Below are 19955 nucleotides of genomic sequence, written 5' to 3' on the forward strand. Positions count from 1 at the left end.
GTGCGGGGTGGGGTCTGGTGGAGGATTGGGCTCTGGAGAGGATGGGCTAGGCGTGGGCGGGGCCCTAGGACTGGGCCCTGGGGCGGGGACGTCCTTCCGGGCTGCGGGGGGCTTTCTGCTGGAAGCGGTGGGGCGGGAAGGAGACCTAGACTAAGGGAACCCCATTCTGGAGCGGGGATTCTGGGCAAACGCAGCTTTTATGGGCTCGTGGGCGGGTTTTCTGGGCTGACAATTGTGTGTAGGCGGGACTTCTGGGCTGAGGGTGCTTGTGTGGGTGCAGAGCTTCTAAAGAGAGGAGACTCGGTATGGGCAGAGCTTTTGGGGTGAAGGTATTTGTGTGGGATTTTCTCAGCCGAGTATAGTCGTGTGTGAACAGAGCTTCTGGGCTGGGGGCTGGCTGAGGGGCAGAGTTCGAGGACAAGTGCTTTGTAGAGGCTTGTGGGAAAAGCTTCCAAACTGAGGAACTAGGGCAAAAGGTGTGTGTTGTGTAAGCTGCCGTGTTACCCTGAAGGGATATAAACAAAGCTATAACCTTGACTAGAACTGGGGTGGTGCTTATAAGCAGGATGGAGCCTGGGAGCTTGGGCTAGACTGCTAAGGCTAGAGAAATAGATGGTGGGTCCAAGTTTGGGTCCACAAACACACCATTCTCCCAAAGCCACATCCTTGGCCCTGAGCTCAGGCCCTGGGTCTTGACCATAAGACACCAGGATGCCCCTCGAGCTGGATCTCAGGCCCTGGAGGAAAAAACTTCACGACTGCCCAGAATTGTAAGCCTATAGAAACTGGGTAGTATCTGAATGGACCAGCATACACCAGAGCTAAGAGCACAGGACCCAGCCCCCAAACTGCCTGTGACACAGTATAAACTCAGTTTCTAATCTATGGAAAACCTACCCTGCAGGTTTCATCACTCATCAATATATACTTATTGGGCATTTACTTAATGCTGGGCACTGTGGTAGGCGGAGGGGATACAATGGAAGAAGATGTAAATGTAGTGACCTCACTGACCTTCCATACTAGTGGGTAAGACGGACAATAAATATGTTAGCAAATGAATAAGAAAAATTCCAAGAGTGAATTGTTGTGGAGGTGGGAACGAATTATGAAGCAGATACTTCCAAAATGGCAATCAGGGAAGGGCTCTCTGAACAGAGGATACAGCAAGTACAAGAGGTAGCAGTAAGCTTGGTTTGCTTAAGGAGAGAGAGGCCAGGAAGGCTGAAGCATGGGGGCAGGCAGAGAATGGTAGATGAGGTTGGAGAGGTAGGCAGGAGCCAGATCATAGGTCTTTGTGATTAAATGGTAAAGTGAGACAGCAGGTAAACTGGTAGGCAGGATCATTGCTGTTATCCTTGATATATGCCCTTTGGCTTGAGGATTTACCTTATTTGAGTCCCACAGGAGGAAGAAGAGGTCCCAACAGGACATCCTACTGTCGTAATCCGCTGTGTGAGCCAGGGTCCTCCGGAGGCTCTGGTGGGGGCCACGCTTCCAGTGCATCAGTCACCAGTGTCCGTTCCCGCACCAGGTAAACTGCCTTTCTGTGTCTTGCCCCTCACTGTGGGCTCACAGGGATGGTAAGGGCAAAGCTGTCCCTGACTGAGCTCTAGGATGTGATACCCCAGATGCCAGAGGGGGCTCAGAAAGCAGCAGAAAAGACCCAGAGGATGGTCATTTGTTCAGTTGCAGTGGGACATCCTATATAATAAAAGGCTATAATGCAAATCAACCGAATGGCGGAACGACTGGTCGCTATGACATGCACTGACCACCAGGGGGCTCAACGCAGGAGCTGCCCCCTGGTGGTCAGTGCGCTTCCACAGGGGGAGCACCACTCAGCCAGAAGCCCTGAGCCAGGCAGTCGGACATCCCCTGAGGGCTTCCAGACTGCGAGAGGGCACAGGCCGGGCTGAGGGACTCCTCCCTCCCACGAGTGCACGCATTTCATGCACCAGGCCTCTAGCAGTGTAATAAATCCAAAGGCCTGGATTCTAGTTACAGTTCTGCTGCCGATTTGCTGGTGGCTTGGACAAGTTATCTCCCCTCTTTGGGCCTCCTATTTTCCTTGTCTGTAAAATGGACCTAATAAATTTTTCCTTCCTGGGGGATGTTGGGAAGCCTGAACAAGATTAGGGATAGGAAAAGGCTCTGTCAACCCCTATGTCTGCCATGTAGGATCAGGACTCCATTCTTGCCATGAACTGTTTTTCTGATCCTACCCCATCATCCTGTGCCTCAGAAGCCCTTCGTGGTAGGGTTCTCAGGTCAGCTCCTGATGTTTTCCCTTCCTGTCCCCAGGAGCAGTTCTGGGACGGGCCTCTCCAGCCCCCCACTGGCCACCCAGACAGTCGTTCCCCTACAGCACTGCAAGATCCCGGAGCTGCCAGTTCAAGCCAGCATTCTATTTGAGTTGCAGCTCTTCTTCTGCCAGCTCATAGCCCTCTTCGTTCACTACATCAATATCTACAAGACAGTGTGGTGGTACCCACCTTCCCACCCGCCTTCCCACACCTCCCTGGTAGGTGTCCAGCTAGGACCAGCCGTGTATGTGTGTGTGAGTGTATGTTTGGTTTCAGTTTAGCACAGCTTCCCTAGCACCCTGTAGGCTTGGCCTCATGCTGGGCAAGGGAAGTGTAGAAAGAACAGGAAACTGGTGATTTCTGAATTCTCACCCCTATTGTGCCCAGCACCACACCAGGCATTGTAAAAGTGGAGATGAATCTGACAGATTTTGCCTAAAGGAGCACAGTCTTAAGTCCTGTGGGGGAGATGAAGCATAGACATCTGTGAGTGTTTCAAGGAGTGGAAAGGTCTCCATGCAGAACGAGAGGTTCAGGGACAGGGGCAGGGTGATTAGGGCAAGGGGGCTCACACACCACTCTCTTATCTCCAGGGACGTTCCCACTTCCCTCCTCTGGGTCCTGTTCTACTCTAGGTAATTTCCTGTCCTGACTCAGCTGGAGGCCTATGAAGGTCAGAGAGTGGGGATAGTCCCTATGGAAAGGACTGGGCAGGGGGAGGTGGATCTGAGAATAGATTGTATATAGGCAGGGGGCCCCTCGTGACCCCCAGGCCTCTGCCTCTGACAGAATTTCCACCTGATCGACTTCAACTTGCTGATGGTGACCACCATTGTACTGGGCCGCCGCTTCATTGGGTCCATCGTGAAGGAGGTGATTGGGTCCTAGAGGCTGGGGACTTTGGGACTCCCTTTCCCCCGGGGGTGCTGAGGAGATACGTGGAGCCCTTCAATCCTGAGGCGTTTCCTTGGGGCTCCCTTCGGACTTGGTTGAAGAACATTACTAACATCCCTTTGGCCGTTGGAGTTTACTGGGTGTCAAGGAGGGCTCACCTTGCCAGGTTCTGCCGCGGCTGCTGCCCCATGTTTCCCTGGGTGGGACACAGGCCGTGCTGGGAGGGATTTGGGCACAGCCTCTGTGGCCTTCATCCAAGGCCCCATCCCGTCCTATCTCACCCTGACCCAGGCTTCTCAGAGGGGGAAGGTCTCCCTCTTTCGCTCCATCCTGCTGTTCCTCACCCGTTTCACCGTTCTCACGGCAACAGGCTGGAGTCTGTGCCGCTCCCTCATCCACCTCTTCAGGACCTACTCCTTCCTGAACCTCCTGTTCCTCTGCTATCCGTGAGTACCCCTCATTCACCCCTCACTGCCTGACACCTGGTTCTTGACCTTTGTCCTGAGTGTAGCTGGGTCAGCAGGCCCCCACACCTGGAAGACTCCCAGGCCAGGCAGCAACAATGTTCTCTCACATTGTCAGACAATATCCCCCTGAGACCAGAGTGATTAGCCTTCTTTCACAGGAGCAGAAACTGAGATGGCATAATTTACCCAAGGTGCCACCAAGGGGGAGTCAGAATAGGACTCCAATCTGAGTGTATATCCCAAAGGAAGGTTCCTGAGGGAAGTGCATGTACTTTGTCTCCTTCTCTCTTCCTTTCCTTTCTCTCTGGTTCTCTGTCTGTCTCTGTCTCTGTACATATCAGTGCTTATGGAAGCTCTTGGTGCCTCCCATAGGTCTGTGTGCATGCAAGCACCTGTGTGTGTCTATGCATGAAGCATGTGTGTGTGTGTGTGTGTCTGCACATGCATGTGTATATGTCTGTCTTTGTCTGTTTTGGTCACTCTCTCCCTCCATCTTGCCAGAACCCAAATTGTCGAAGATGGAGAGATAGTGTCTGAGAGGAGCCCAGGACTGCCCCTTCTGGCCTAGGATTGGGGAGGGCTTTGGCAAGGTGTCTACTCTGGCTGTTCATGGGGCAGGCTCCTGGCTGCCTAGGCATTAACAGTTATTTCCCAACCCCTGAGCTTTCTGGTTCATGAGCTTCTCCAGGTTGGACCAGCCCTGTTCCCTGGGAAGCTTCATAGCTGGACACTTCTCCCTCTCTACCCTGGTTAACCAAAAGGGCACTGTCATGGGAGGAGCCCCATCACTATTGCTTCAGTTCTATCTAGTTTATAATTAGAAGAGTGACACATGTCATATACAAACATTAAACTTTATAGGAGCTTTTAACATAGAAAATGAAAGTCCACATAATCTCAGTCCCCCAGAAAACCATTATTTACTGCAAGCATGTCAAACTCGAGTTTGACATGCTTGCATATCCTTCCTTTTTGTGTGCTAGAACACATACATTTTTGTTTGTTTTTGTTGTTGTGTTTTTTGTTTGTTGGTTGGTTGGTTTTTATTTACACACATACTTTTTTAAAAACAAAAATGGGATTGTACTATGCATGATGTTGTAAAATTGATTACATTTTCCACATAATCATATAACTTGGATATTTTTTCATGGCAATACATATGGTCTACCTCACTTTTTTTAATGGCCTGATAGCATTCTATTGTATAGATTTTTCACAATTTGTTTTGTCTTCTATTAGTAGATTTTTTTAGTTATTCCTAGTTTCTCCCTACTTAATGAGGTAGGGAACATTCTTTTGCATACATCTTTGCACACTTGTTCAGTGTTTTTGTAAAACAGATTTGCAGAAGTAGAATTACTGATAAAAAGTTATGTCCATGTTTTTAAAAATTGTCTTGAGAGAAAAAAAACAACAACATTGATGTGAAAGGGAAACATTGATAGGTTGCTTCACCTGGACCCGGAACCAAACCCACAACCTGGGCTTTGCCCTGACTGGGAATTGAACCAGGGACCCTTCAGTGTAAGGGACGATGCTCAACCAATTGAGCCACACCAGCTTTGATAGCTATTAGCAATTGACCCTCCAAAATGGTTGTATTGATTTAAATTTTCAACGATTGCCTAAATTTGACCCTTTCTAGTTATTCTCCAGTGAGTCCATTCTCCTTGGATACAGACATCATCCAATGTTTATATCTTGCATTATTTTTTATTTTCTTGCAAACAATAAAAAAATCCGCATAAAAAAATCAAGTCCAGTATGCTAAAACCTTATAATGAAAAATAGCCTCCAACTCCACCCCCCAGAGTAGTCCAGTCCCACTTCTCAAAAACAATCCCTGTCACTGTTTCTGGTGTTAAATGTTTTTCAGGTCACCTCCATAATTCTAGTATCTTTATACCTTTATTTACTCTTTTTAAAAATGTATTGATCTTATAGTTGGGATAATAGGTTTACATAGTTCAAATTCAGCAGGTTTAAATACTGCACACTGACTGCGGCACATACCAGAGCTGTGGGTTTGATCCCCAGCAGGGGTCGTGCAGAAGGCAGCCAATGGATGTTTTTCTCTCTGTTTCTCTAAAATTAATAAAAACAAAAATTCAACAGATATGAAAGAATATGAATGAAAAAGTCTTCTCTTGACTCCCTTTTCCCAGCTACACAGTTTTCCTCCCCAGAGGTAGCCACCAATATTTCTGGTTTCTTGTATATCCTGGAAATAAATATCCTTTGCATATACATGCATACCACACACTCATATGTGCACATGCATACAGGTGCACATGCAATAACAAAATACTTAGTTCACCCTTCCATCCCTACTGTTTCCAGTGTTTGATAAGTTATTATTTTTAGTTTCCTATTGGTTATCATTTTCAGTAATATGAGAATGCCTGTCTTTTTTATTCCATCAATAGTAGTCAGTGTCTTAATTCCTTTTATGTAAAAGAAGAATATTAGGAACCCTGCCATTCCATTTTTTCACCCTCTTCCTCCTCTCACTTCCTGGCAACTATACTCTTATACTGTCAAGCTTGACATTCACACTCTTGTATATAAACACATTAAAGTCTTTCATTCTTTGTCTAAGTCCAATTCTAAAAATTAATAAGTAGACTTGATGTTATAAATATGAAAACATCATTTAGTGTAGGGCCAAGTAGTATTCATAGATGACATTCCTTCTCTATAGTTAACTGAATTATAATCTTGAGCCTCTTAAAAAAAGAATGTTCTAGTGTCTAGGTCAAATGGTTTCTCTTCTCTTACATTCCATCAAATGCTTAAAATCATTATCATAGTTTAGTTTGCTTCATATTTAGATTGTAACTTTCTTATACAGCTTTTTTTTTCATCTTGGAGTTTCTAATTGCCTTTTTTTTTTCTTGTTGACAAAAGAATGATGGGCCTTCAACATATCCTCAAGTTTATCCAGCCTCTCAATCATGCTACCTGTTGCCTGGAGTTCATTTTCCCCCCAAAAGACATCCCTCCTGGAGCTCTCCATCCTCCTGCTCCAGTCTGGAGTGGTTGCTCTTTAGGCCTGATGTACAGCTCTCAGCCTGGGACTTCCCTACGCTGCCCTCCTGGGTTGGATCCACTGTTTCCTGGATCCCATGTCTTCCTCTTTCTTGGTTTTTCTCCCTTATTTTGCTGGAATGCATAATCAGGTAATTTTCTTAACAATGGGTACATGGGAGTTAAACGTACATTCTGAGTCTTTGCATGTCTAAAATTGTCTTTATTCTGCCCTCATACTTAATTGATGATTCAGCTAAATGTAGATTTCTAAATTCATATTCTCAGAATTTTGAAGATATTGGTCCATTGTCTCTGGTATCCCATGTTTCTAAAGAGAAGACTAATACCAGTTTGATTCCAATTATTTGTACATGACTTGTTTTTTTTCTTTCTGAAGGCTTTTAGGGATATTCTGTTTAACTTTTGATTATTTGAAATTTCACCAGGGTGTGTCTGGTGTGGAACTTTTCTCACTCATCTTATCAGTACTCTAGGATTTTTTTTACCATGAGATTTTGGTATTCAGCTCAGGGAAATTTTCTTCTATTATTTCTTTGATAATATCTTTCCTTTCATGTTTTCTTTTTTATATATATTTTATTGATTTTTTTTACAGAGAGGAAGGGAGAGGGCTAGAGAGTTAGAAACACTGATGAGAGAGAGAGACATCGATTAGCTGCCTCCCGCACACCCCCCACTGGGCATGTGCCCGCAACCAAGGTACATGCCCTTGACCGGAATCGAACCTGGGACCCTTCGGTCCACAGGCTGATGCTCTATCCACTGAGCCAAACCAGTCAGGGCTCCTTTCATGTTTTCTATTCTCTCTGGGACTTCAGTTCATCACATGGCAGACCTCATAGGTTGGTTATCTGTTCCCCTTATATTTTCTCATCTCTCTCCCTTTCTTCTCTCCCTTCCTTCAGTCTTTCTTTCTGGGTATCTCTCTCTTTTCACTTTGCCTTAGGGAGATTCCCTCAACTATATCGTCCAGCTTTTTTATTGAGAATTTTTTCAGCAATCAAATTTTTAATATCTAAGACCTCTTTCTTATTTTGATTATTCTTTTTCATGGCATTTCTGTTCTTGTTTTTAAAATCTCTTATGTTCCCTCAATTTTGTCTTTCCTCCTGGGTCAATTTTTCTATTAAATGCTGCTAGTTTTCTAAATATAGTTGGTTTCTTTGGTTGTCTATTTCTATTTAAGAACAAACAGCCTGGTAGCTTGGAGTGCATTTTCTCTCCCTCTGCCATTGTATATGAGAATAGGAGATTTGACTGGAAGTTCTGAGTACATGGGCAGGGCAAACTTTGCTTTAGGATGATTGAGTAAGGTACTCGTTGTCAGGCTGTGGCCCCCTTTGGCCAGAAAAAGGGGGCTAGGTGTTACTCTAGGATGCCTAGAATGGGGACCTCAGTTCTCAAACACTTTGTTCAATTTCTTTACAGAAAAATCCTTCAGTGTGCATTGTGTGAGGTGTGTAAGAGATTAAGGGACTGATTCTTATTCATAAATACAGATCTTTGTTTAATCCCATTTGTTCAGCCCTGGCTCTCACTTCTGCCCTCTACATCTGTGCTCACATCAAGCCAGAGCCTTTCTTGGATCACTCTAGGCAGAGAAGCTCCTACCCTCAGTCCAGCCCTCTCATGGCATATCCTAGACCTAGACCTATGTCATCCAGTTTAGTAGTTTCTAGCCACCTGTTGTTATTGAACATTTGAAATAGGCTAATTTGAATTGAGATGTGCTATAAGTGTAAAATATACACCGGATTCTGAAGATTTAGTACAAAAAAAGAAAGTAAGTAAAACATATTCATAATAATGATTATATGTTGCAATGATAATATTTTTGCATATATTGAGTTAACTAAAATAGAGTATTAAAATTAAGTTTATCTATTTTTTAATGTGGCTATTAGAAATTTTTAATCTTTATTGTTGAAAGTATTACAGATGTCCCCATTTTGCCCCCATTGACCTCTTCTAGCCTGCCCCCTACAGAAATTTAAATAACATGTGTGCCTCTCATATTCCTATTAGACAATTCTGCTCTAGACAATGGCTTCCTTCCTCATCTGTCAACATGTTTCCGTCCGCTTTCTAAATTTGTCAGAATCACTTGTGTACTCCTCCCATTTGTTTTGCTGATACGGATTTACTTCCTACTGTCATGTCTTAGGTGGAAAGGATGGGAGGGAATCTGCCATCTTGCATGTGAAACTGCTTCTAACTTGTGACCTGTCAGAGCAGTCACTTGCTGTCACCACGTAAATTAGTTGATCTGTCGTTCTTCTTAGAGGCAACATCAGAGAGATTTTAAGTACTTGCCCTTAAGTTTGACTCTGAGTCCCTTGTATATTCATGTAAGTGCCCACCCCCTTATTCCCACAGGGATCCTGAAGAGTGTTTTGGGAATTCCATTTCAGTCTTCTTTCCTGTCTGATAGAGTCACTGGCCTATTTCTTTTTCTAACAAAATTATATTGATATATTCTGAGACAGGCACCATGCTGGGGGTTGTTGCAAAAATTAAGAGAGCACTTACGAAAACACTAGCATAATGCCTGGTTGAACATAGGGAATCAATATAAGCTATGTAACTTAAGGCAAGTTAAGGATACTGAGGCTCATAGAGATTAAGTAACTTGCCCTAAATAATAGCATTAGTAAGTGGCAGAGCTGGGATTTTAAAACTGGCCTATTTGACCCCAGAGGTTATTTTCTCAACCAAATTCTCTAAGTTGTTTTACTTAACCTTACCCCAGGAAGAATGGTAGCATCCCCACTTCATTTTATCTATCTATCTATCTATCTATCTATCTATCTATATCTATATCTATCTCTCTCTCTCTATATATATATATATATAAATACACACAGAGACCCCTTGGGAGATAATATATATATTATATAGATATATATATATAAAAGCCTAAATGACCGAATGACCGGTCGCTATGATGTGCACTGACCACCAGGGGACAGGTGTGCTCCCACAGCGGGAGTGCTGCTCAGCTGACCGACCTGGTCCGGGCAGCCTACCAGCCCAGTGGCAGCCACTCACTCCCTCAGTAGTCCTGCAGATCCAATATCCAGAGAATGGGCCAGGCTCTGAACGACCACCGGCCTCCTGGAAGTCGGCTTGGGGCACCGTGGCCACTTCCCCTCTTCAGATGCTCCGCTAGGAAGAAACGATATAAAAGTGGCCACCAGGTGGCTCCTGACAACCAGTGCAAATGTCAGTGGGATGGATCTGGATCCCTGGCTGCAAGGGCATCCCACCACCCGCCCGGGAGGGCCAATCGCATCCCGTCCCCCTGCCCCCCGCACCAACATCCCTCAGGATGGGCGCCAGATGCAGGGCTCACAGCTGGCAAGTGCAGCTGCGGTGGCGGAGCTTCTCCCAACTAGGAGTGACTGGACACAAACCCACAGCAGGTGCAGGGGGACTGGGATGAGTGGGAGCAGCAGGGAGCATTGGACTGCCAGTTTTGGCCCAATCCCTGCAGGCCATGCCGAAGGAGCCCACCCGTGCACGAATTCATGCACCAGGCCTCTAGTTTTTATTTTTTTTAAAATATTTTTTATTGATTTTCCACAGAGAGGAAGGGAGAGGGACAGAGAGCTAGAAACATCGATGAGAGAGAAACATCGATTAGCTGCCTCCTGCACACCTCCCACTGAGGATGTGCCCGAAACCCTGGTACATGCCCCTGACTGGAATCGAACCTGGGACCCTTCAGTCCGCAGGCCGACGCTCTATCCACTGAGCCAAACCGGTTTCGGCTAGTTTTTAAATATAATAAATACTCATAGTATTTATTGATCTCAAAGAGAGGGAGGTAGAGAGAGAGAGAGACATCAATGATGAGAATCTTTGATCAGCTGCCTCCTGCATGCCCCCTACTGGGGATCAAGCCTGAAACCCAGGCATGTGCCCTGACTGGTAATGGAACCGTGACCTCCTGTTTCATGGGTCAACACCCACTGAGTCACACCGACTGAGCAGCATCCCCATTTTATAGAACAGAAAGCAAAAACCCAAAGAAGCACATTGCCCAAGGACACTCATTTCCCTTGGAACCTCAGAAAACAGGAAGTTACTGTTGATAAGAAAATGTAGCATTCTCATTGACCCTGACTTCTGGGGCAGCCCAGGAACCCTTCTGGGTCTGGGTCTGAGGACCTGGGGAAATTGAGAGGGCCCAAGCTAAAAAAAGAAATGCTTGTAAAGAGCACCTACATGATGTTCCATGTACTGTGCTAGGCATTTACCCACTTTTTATAACTATATACCCTTCTTGGCTATGGGTTCGTCTAGTTTTCTCCTCAAGTGATAGGAGCCAGACACTCAAAACACCCCTTGACTAATTAGCTCCAGCCGTAACCTAAGAGCACTGCTCAGGGGAAGAGATTTGTACTTTTCAAGGGCCCATTTCAGTGCATGGCACATAATAGACACACAAATATTGTTCCTGAGCTGCCCTAAGAGCTGTCTAACATATGTACTCAGCAACTTATACCTCCGTGCCATGTACATTTAAAATGGATTACTCATGGTATTTATTGAGTATCTCTCCTGATCTTTGGTATCAGACTATTCTGGGATAAATCCCAGCTCTGTTACTTCCTTACTAATCGTGAACCTTGGGGAATCCACGGTACCTCTCTGAGCCACAGCTTCTTCATCTGAAAGGGCACAAAACAACGGGACCTAATGCACAGTGTTCTTAGGAGGAAAAGGGAAGCGAATTCGCGTAAAGGACTTAAGACAGTGTCTGGAGCAGAGGTGGTGCCCAGTTACTGTGGGCTGTTAGGAATGCTGTTAGTTGTCAATAGACTGTGAAGGCAGGGAGGGACTCATCTCTCGCTTCCCGCTATATCCCTGATGCTCCGCACACACTCAATGTGTTGAACGACTGATCATTGGATGGGAGGATGGATGGCTAGAAGGACGAGTGAATTCTCCCTTCAGAATAGCCAAGAGAGCTAAGGCCCAGGGAGGAAAGAAGGGCTCTCAGTGGCTGAGGGTTGGGATCCTGGCCCATGGGCAGGCCTGCCCTCACCAACTGTCTTCCCCCGCAGGTTTGGGATGTACATTCCGTTCCTGCAGCTGAACTGTGACATCCGCAAGACAAATCTCTTCAGCCACATGGCTTCCATGGGTCCCCGGGAGGCTGTCAGTGGCCTGGCACGGAGCCGGGACTACCTGCTGACTCTGCGGGAGACGTGGAAACAGCACACGCGGCAGCTGTACGGCCCAGACTCCATGCCCACCCATGCCTGCTGCCTGTCACCCAGCCTCATCCGCAGCGAGGTGGAGTTCCTCAAGATGGACTTCAACTGGCGCATGAAGGAAGTGCTGGTCAGCTCCATGCTGAGTGCCTACTATGTGGCCTTTGTGCCTGTCTGGTTCGTGAAGGTGTGTAGCTCAACCCAGGGAGGTAAAGGGCCTGCCCCCCAGGAGACCTCCTGCTTGCCTAAATAACTACTATTTTTTTTAATGAGATTCTGTATGTTCTCTCAAGGGCTAGAGTGACTGCTGCCTCTATTTTTAGAGTGGAAAGAACAAGGCTCATTGAAAGGAAGTGGTCTGCACAGGGTCACCCAGCCAGTGAGGAGGACATGCATTGTTGTTCATAATACTTGATAACAAAGAGCAGTGACTTGTATTTTAATTTGGCTGTTTTGGTACAGGCATGTCACAGTGTCCTGCTTTATCATTAAATAGGAAAGCAGGATTCATCCAGATCTGAGTGACAGCAAAAGCCTGTGCTCTCTCTCTAGCTTGTGTGGCCTTCTGGGAAAGTATTTTCCCAGCTGACTGTAGGCTGGAAACATGTATCCAAGGATGGACCCTACTGAATAATTTGAGGTCGAGGTTTTAAAGTTTGTTGAGCACCTACAATGTGAGAGCTTTCATGGGTATTATAGTCCTCCAAATGCCTCTCAGAGGTAGTTGGTGGTTACTCTTATCTTCATTTAACAGATGAGGAAACTGGAGCATAGAGCAGTGAAATGACTTGCCCAAGGTCACACAGTTAATAAGCAGCAGAGCCAAGATTTGAACTCATGTCAGTTGGACTCCAGAGTCTGTGCCTGAACTTGGGAGCCAGTGTTCTGGCTCAGAGTGGTGGGCAGTGGGAGCAGTTTTTCTTTGTAAAAGACTAAGCAGTGGGCACAGGGTCTAAGCCAGTGATGGCGAACCTATGACACGCGTGTCAGAGGTGACACGTGAACTCATTTTTTTGGTTGATTTTTCTTTGTTAAATGGCATTTAAATATATAAAATAAATATCAAAAATATAAATCTTTGTTTTACTATGGTTGCAAATATCAAAAAATTTCTGTATGTGACACGGCACCAGAGTTAAGTTAGGGTTTTTCAAAATGCTGGCACGCCGAGCTCAAAAGGTTCGCCATCACTGTCTAAGCCCATGATTAAGCCTTCTTTGTTAGGTGTTAGATCCTTGGTTTCACGTCACCCTGAGTTCTCTCCAGGTTTGATCTTCAAGGTACATAGACTCAGGGAAGGGGGAAGGAGTGAGGACGTTATGGGCATCCCAGGCCTTTCCCACCTCTTCCTGCCCCCAGAACACTCATTACTATGACAAGCGCTGGTCCTGCGAGCTCTTCCTTCTGGTGTCCATCAGCACCTCAGTGATCCTCATGCAGCACCTGCTGCCTGCCAGCTACTGCGACCTACTGCACAAGGCCGCTGCCCACCTTGGCTGCTGGCAGAAAGTGGACCCAGCGCTGTGCTCCAACGTGCTGCAGCACCCGTGAGTTGCCCTACCCTTCTCTGCCCAACCCTAACCCTCCTGGTCAGTGTCTGGAGTCACTCACCTCTTTGCTCATCAACGCATTCATTCAGTCAGCAAAAGGTTATTGAGCATGTCTTGTTTGCTAGACCTTGTGGCCAGAATAGGGTATGGCAGGGCCCAGGACGGACATGTTCCCTGTCCCTAGGTAACTTGTAGTGTACTAGAGATGGGAGGGGGCAGGCAGTAAATTCATAGACTCATAGACTTTCGCATTCACTGACTACTGTTTATTCACCCATTGACTGATTTGCTCATGCATTCATTCCTCGCTTCACTCCCTCTATCAACTGCTTACTCATCCATTCAGTCATTAGGTCACCTACTCTTCCAGCAGACATTTATTTCTACCTAATCCATACCAGGCTTGGTGCTATATATTGGACAAAGAAGCTTGGCTTTGACCTATAGGCAAAGGAGAGCTATGAAGGATTTTGAGTAGTGGAGGGACCAGTTCCAAGGCGTATCTTAGAGACGTCAAACTGATAACAAGATATGGTGTTATGGTGTTGGTGCTGATGGTGAATCTTGGACAGGGAAGAAAAAAAACAGGGAGGAAATTACTGAACAAGATCTTTATGAGACTGACGCGCTGCCCACTGCGCCAAGAGGGCCGCCACTGAACAAGATCTTTAAGGAGTTCAGTCTGGTGGGGGTGATAGCTGTGTACAAAAATAGGATGAGTGGTGTGAAAGAGGCCCAGCTCTAGGATATTATTGCACCCAGAACAGAGGCAGAAGTTACCCTGCTTGGGAACCCTGAGGTGCTAGGCTGTCTTCCCCCAGCCTGGCTCATTCTTCATGGTGCCTAGCATTTCACCACAGCGCGTTTCACCCAGGTTATATGGGTTTTCCTGCCTGTATTGCCCCGATAGACTGAAAGCTTCTCAACACGGAGGCCACTTCTGTATCACATCTGAGTCATGGGCCAAGCACAAGGCCTGGCAGAGAAGAGGCCACTAGGACAGGTTTGTAGCGGTAGGCCCACCTAGAAGCAGAGATGCAAAGGGAGGCCACAGAGACCAAGCCTCCTGGTGTTGGCCCTCTGTGCCAGTCAGGGCCTTTCTCAGCCTCTGTCCAGGTGGTCCAGGAAAGGGGATGGGCATTGCCAAATGGGCCAAAAGGGGGCTCTGAAGGGAGGGAGGAGTAGAAAGATAGAACATAGCAGAATATGAGGCTAAACCTGTCCGTAGCTCACCACAATCTGCAGATAACATTCAGGATCTTTCACACGGCTTCCCAGCTGATGAGCTGGGTCCTGCCAGCCTTTTCTACCTTATCTCTTACCATGCCCCAACTCATACTCTGCTCTAGCCAGACCAAACCTCTTCGAATCCTTAAACTCTGTATGCATTTTTATATCTAGGTTTTTGCACATGCTGCATGTTTTGCCTGCCACATCCTTCCCGACTTTCTTTTCCTGATTAATTCCTAGCCATTCTTTAGCACTTGAATTCCTCCAGAAACACTTTCCTGTCCATCCAAGTGCTCCCCTATGCTCCTACAATCCCATAATACCATGATCATTGCACCTAGCACTTTCTGCTCTGTTTGCTTAGTGACTTGCCTGTCACTCCAGGACTAAAGCTCCTGGAGATCAGGGTCCTTACCTATCAGGCTCTCAGCCATCTCCTCATTCCTAGTTGAGCACCTGGCTTATAATAGGTCCACAGTAAATTTTTTGTGTATAGTCCTTTTTTTTAAATTTAAACATATTTTTATTGACTTGAGAGAAGAAGGAAGAGGGAGACAGAGATAGAAACATCAATGATGAGAGAGAATCATTAATTAGCTGCTTCCTGCACGCCCCACACTGGAGACCGAGCCTGCAACCCGGACTTGTGCCCCAACCAGAAACGAACTGTGACCTCCTGGTTCATAGGTTGTCATTCAACCACTGAGCCATGCTGGCTGGGCAGTTTTTTTTTTTTTTTTTAATATATTTTTATTGATTTCAGAGAGGAAGGAAGAGTGAGAGAGAGATAGAAACATCAATGATGAGAGAAGCAGGAAGGTGATGTAATAACAAGAGAGCTATTTTTAGGTATTTACCAAATCGAAAGGAAGACAATGCACACTTGCAGAACAAGGACAGCCATGCCAGCATCAGTCGGCTGCCTTTTGCACACGCCCTACTCGGGATCGAGCCTGCAACCCTGGCATGTGCCCTGACCAGGAGTTGAACCATGATCTCCTGGTTCATATGTCAATGCTCAACCTCTGAGCAGGGCTATCCTCTTTTTTTTTTTTTTTAAGGAAAAATTTATATACAATTAAATGTACAAATCTCTAAGATTTTTAAAATTGATTTTTTGAGAGAAAGGGGGAGGGAGGAAGGGAGGGAGGGAGGGAGGGAGAGAAACATCTACATGAGTGCAAAACATCAATCAGCTGCCTCCTGCATGCCTCCCACCAGGGATTGAGTCCCCAACCTGGGCAAGTGCTCTGACCGGGAATCAAACCAGCAGCCAACCTTTCAGTACACGGGATGGTGCCCAACCATCTGAGCCACACCAGCCAGAGCTGAAAAGTATAAATCTTAAAATGTATAATTTTTTGAGTTTTGATAATGGCATGTACACCCATGTAATCTAGCCTCCATCAAGCTACAGAACATTTCCAGCCCCTCAGAAAATTTCCTCATGATCCTTCCCAATGACCACCCCAACTATCTTTTCACTTTCTTTCACCAGAGGTTAGTTTTCTGTTCTGCAACTTCATATAAATGAAATCTTGAGTCCAGATTCTTTAATTCAGCATATTGTCCGTGAGATTCATTCGCATTATCACATGTAACACAATAACTTTTTTAAATGAATGAATCAGCAAGGCAGGGGCATGAGATTGAGCTTCTTGCAGACAGTGATTCTCAGTCCTCTGGCCCGGCACCCTTGGAGTTCCTGAGAGATTTCACAGAACGTCGGAAGGAAGCGCACTGGTTCCACCACCTCGTTCACATGGTCACTGGGGCCTCTGTGTGCCAGCCCTTGTGGCGTGCTGCGAGGACAGAGGTGCATTGGACACCATCCCTTCCCTTAAGGTCTCCCAACCTTTGAGACATACAGAGAAATAAGTAAGTGGCAAAACATTGGGGAAAGTAGATCAGTAGGAGGGGTTTGGGGGGTGTTAAGGTTGCTGAATTCTATGAGGAGTTGGAGGAAGGCTTTCTGGAGGAGTCTGGGTTTTAAGATGACAAAGAGCCTTGGCTGGTGTGGTTCAGTTGGTTGTAGCACCGTCCTATACACCAGAAGGTGGCAGGTTTCATTCCGGTCAGGGCACGCGCCCAGGTTGCAGGTTCGATCCCCAGTTGGGGCACGTGTGGGAGGCAACTAATCAATGTTTCTCCCTCCCTCCCTCCTTCTCTTCCTCCCTCCCTTCCTCTCTCCCTCCCACTCCCCCTCCCTTTTTCTCTCTGAGATCAATTTTTTTAAAAAGATGACAAAGAGCTTGCCAGAAGGATAAGGCATCAGGAAGGGCAGTCCAATTGGAGGGGGCAACTTGTACAGAGACATGAAGCAGTAAGGTATGCTGGAGGAACTAGAAACTGAGCTACATGGTGGCAGTCATGGAAGGCCATGCAGGGCCTCAGAGGACTTGACCCAAGAGCACTGGACAGCCTTCAGAGGGTTTTGAGCAGAAAACAGTCAGGCTCAGTTTGGTATTTTACAAAGACCACTTAGGCAACTTGTGATGGACCAATTGGAGGCTACAGGTAAGACCAGGTGAAGAAGATTCACCTAGAGAGGGAAAAAGATTTTCCTGACACTCCCTCGGGCGTTAACGTTAGCCCTAGACCTTGCGACTGCCAGCACAGTGAATTTCTCATGGTTCTTACCCCATTTTACAGAGGAGACAACTGACACCCAGAAAGGGAAAGTCACTGCTGAGTCATAGAAATGAGAGTAGAGCCCTGGTGGTTTCTCCTCATGCCCAGTCTTCTGGTCACCCCTGTTGTGGGTGAGCTGGGCATAAAGCGCACTGTTGGGCTCTGCCTCCAGGTGGACTGAAGAATGCATGTGGCCGCAGGGCGTGCTGGTGAAGCACAGCAAGAACGTCTACAAAGCAGTGGGTCACTACAATGTGGCCGTCCCCTCCGACGTCTCCCACTTCCGGTTCCACGTGAGTCTCCTCCCCGGGAAGGAGGGTGGGGCCTGAGCTACAGGGCAGGGGGGCCAGAGGGGCAGGAAGGTGATATCATAACAAGAGAGTTATTTTTAGGTATTTCCCAAATCCAAAGGCAGACAATTACACATGCAGAACAAGGACAGCCATGTCAACCACTTCATAACTGCATCTTGCCTGGTAGCAGATCATTGAAATACTGGGTGGAGGTGGGAAAGATGATACAATATAAGGAAAGGTTCCTAGTGATAAAAATAATAACTATCATCATTCCTATTGTGTGCCAGGCAAGCACTTCCCATGCACTCTTCCACCAGTCTTTCCCAGAACTTTGTGTGTACGGGAGAAATGCCAGGGCTCTCCCCATTTTTAGATACTAAAACCAGCTTAGAGAGTTGAAGTTGTTCAAGGGTGCCTTCCTAGGAAATTTGAAAACTGGAGGTAGTGACACTATGGAAAAGGGCTGCTCAAAATCATCTAGGCTAGTGGTCTGCATTTTATTTATTTATTTTGCTATCAAAATCCTTTGTCCAATACAGTCATAGACTAAAGTCCAATGTATAGGACCTCATGGCACTGCTCTATTTGCCAGGGTTGGGACTCCTTTCACTCCCGCTCACCGCTGCTATAGTCCCTAAAATAACCTCCTCGGAACCTGGTGCTCTAAGGAACACAGTCTGAGAAATCATAGATCTGGGTAATCTCTTCATTTCACTGTAGAGAAACCTGAGGCCCAGACAGGGAGGGGACTTGCCCGAGGCCCCAGAAGCCTCTCATTGGCAGAGCTGAACCTGGCATGCTGGTCTCTTGGACTCCCATTTCCTACTACTTCTCCTATCCTGTGAGCAGCTCTTGAGGTTTAGGTACGGTGCCTCTTGCAGAATATGGATCCCTAGACATTGATCACTCTTTTGAATTGATCAGAAATTTTTTGCTACACTCTACCTTGCCTGGTAAACACCAAGTAAGAGTGAGGAGTCACCATGTCCCCTGGAAGCTTCTGGCCTAGCTGGCAAGTGCTATACATGAAGTAATTGGTGACTCAGGCTGTGGAGTCTGTAACTCTGCCTATATAATAAAAGCCTAATATGGTAAGTATCCGGTCATCTGGTCGGCCATTCAACCAACCAAAGCGTAATATGCTAATGATATGCTAAGGCCACTCAACCACTTGCTATGACATGCACTGACCACCAGGGGGCAGACATTCCAACTGGTAGGTTAGCTTGCTGCTGGGGTCCAGCTGATTGGGACTGAGCAAGACAGGCCGGACACGCCTTGAAGCTCTCCCACAGTCCCTCGCTGGCTGGCCAACCTCCCGCATCCCTCCCTGGACCTGATCGTGCACCAGTGGGGTCCTTCGGCCTGGCCTGCACCCTCTTGCAATCTGGGACACCTCGGGGGATGTCAGAGAGCCGGTTTCATCCCAATCCTGCAGTCCAGGCCGAGGGACCCCGCTAGAGCACAAATTCGTGCACCGGGCCTCTAATATATCATAAGATTCTAATTGGTTCAGGTCTTACAGTACCCAGGAAGATCACATATAAAATCTGGTCTGATTTTAGACCAGAAAAAAGTTTGAGAGAGCAAGCAAGACCTCTCAAGAAAAGCTTCCTGGAGGAAGTAGAAGTTGAATAGGATCTTAAACAACATTATGTGGGGAGCAGTAGCCTTGACAGAAGGAACACCACAAGCAAAGGCAGAGAGGCAGCAAAGTCAGTGCCCAACCCTCTGAAGTTTCCCTTCCCAGCCCACTGCATGGGGCCCCAAGAGCTCGTTCCCTTCACTGGCCCACCCAGCCCCCCAAGAGGCAGGTTTCCGGAGAGTTCTTTCCAGTCCATCCTCCTCTTTCCTGGGCAGTTCTTTTTCAGCAAACCTCTGCGGATCCTCAACATCCTCCTGCTGCTGGAGGGTGCTGTCATTGTCTACCAGCTGTACTCCTTAATGTCTTCTGAAAAGTGGCACCAGACCATCTCACTGGCGCTCATCCTCTTCAGCAACTACTACGCCTTCTTCAAGCTGCTGCGGGACCGCCTGGTACTGGGCAAGGCCTACTCATACTCGGCCAACCCCCAGAGGGACCTGGACCACCGGTTCTCCTGAGCCCAGGGCAACCCCAGGGACAGCACCCAGGCTTCAGCCAGGGGATCCCTGGGAAGGGGCTGTTGGGGAGGGAGGGGGGCGGCAAAAAAACCCAAAAACTGACAAAAAAAATCCACCAGAGCTTTGTATTTTTGTTACATACTGTTTTTTTCTTTGATAATTGATATGATTATGAGGAAAAAAAGTCCTATTTTTATACTCCTAA

General features: G+C 46.8%; 1 protein-coding gene across 1 annotated transcript in view; it reads left to right on the forward strand.

Moving 5' to 3' along the window:
* TMEM39B (transmembrane protein 39B) overlaps positions 1 to 19955 on the forward strand; it is a 25570-nt gene extending 5615 nt beyond the window's left edge. The window contains exons 2-9 of the mRNA XM_014549487.1: positions 1408 to 1534; positions 2305 to 2524; positions 3096 to 3179; positions 3492 to 3646; positions 11791 to 12127; positions 13300 to 13487; positions 17524 to 17644; positions 19508 to 19955. Coding sequence (XP_014404973.1) covers positions 1408 to 1534; positions 2305 to 2524; positions 3096 to 3179; positions 3492 to 3646; positions 11791 to 12127; positions 13300 to 13487; positions 17524 to 17644; positions 19508 to 19750 — 1475 coding nt within the window. The 3' untranslated portion in view covers positions 19751 to 19955. The remainder of the gene's footprint in view (positions 1 to 1407; positions 1535 to 2304; positions 2525 to 3095; positions 3180 to 3491; positions 3647 to 11790; positions 12128 to 13299; positions 13488 to 17523; positions 17645 to 19507) is intronic.

The sequence above is a fragment of the Myotis brandtii genome, unplaced genomic scaffold, assembly GCF_000412655.1.
Source record: "Myotis brandtii unplaced genomic scaffold, ASM41265v1 scaffold555, whole genome shotgun sequence".
Lineage (NCBI taxonomy): Eukaryota > Metazoa > Chordata > Mammalia > Chiroptera > Vespertilionidae > Myotis > Myotis brandtii.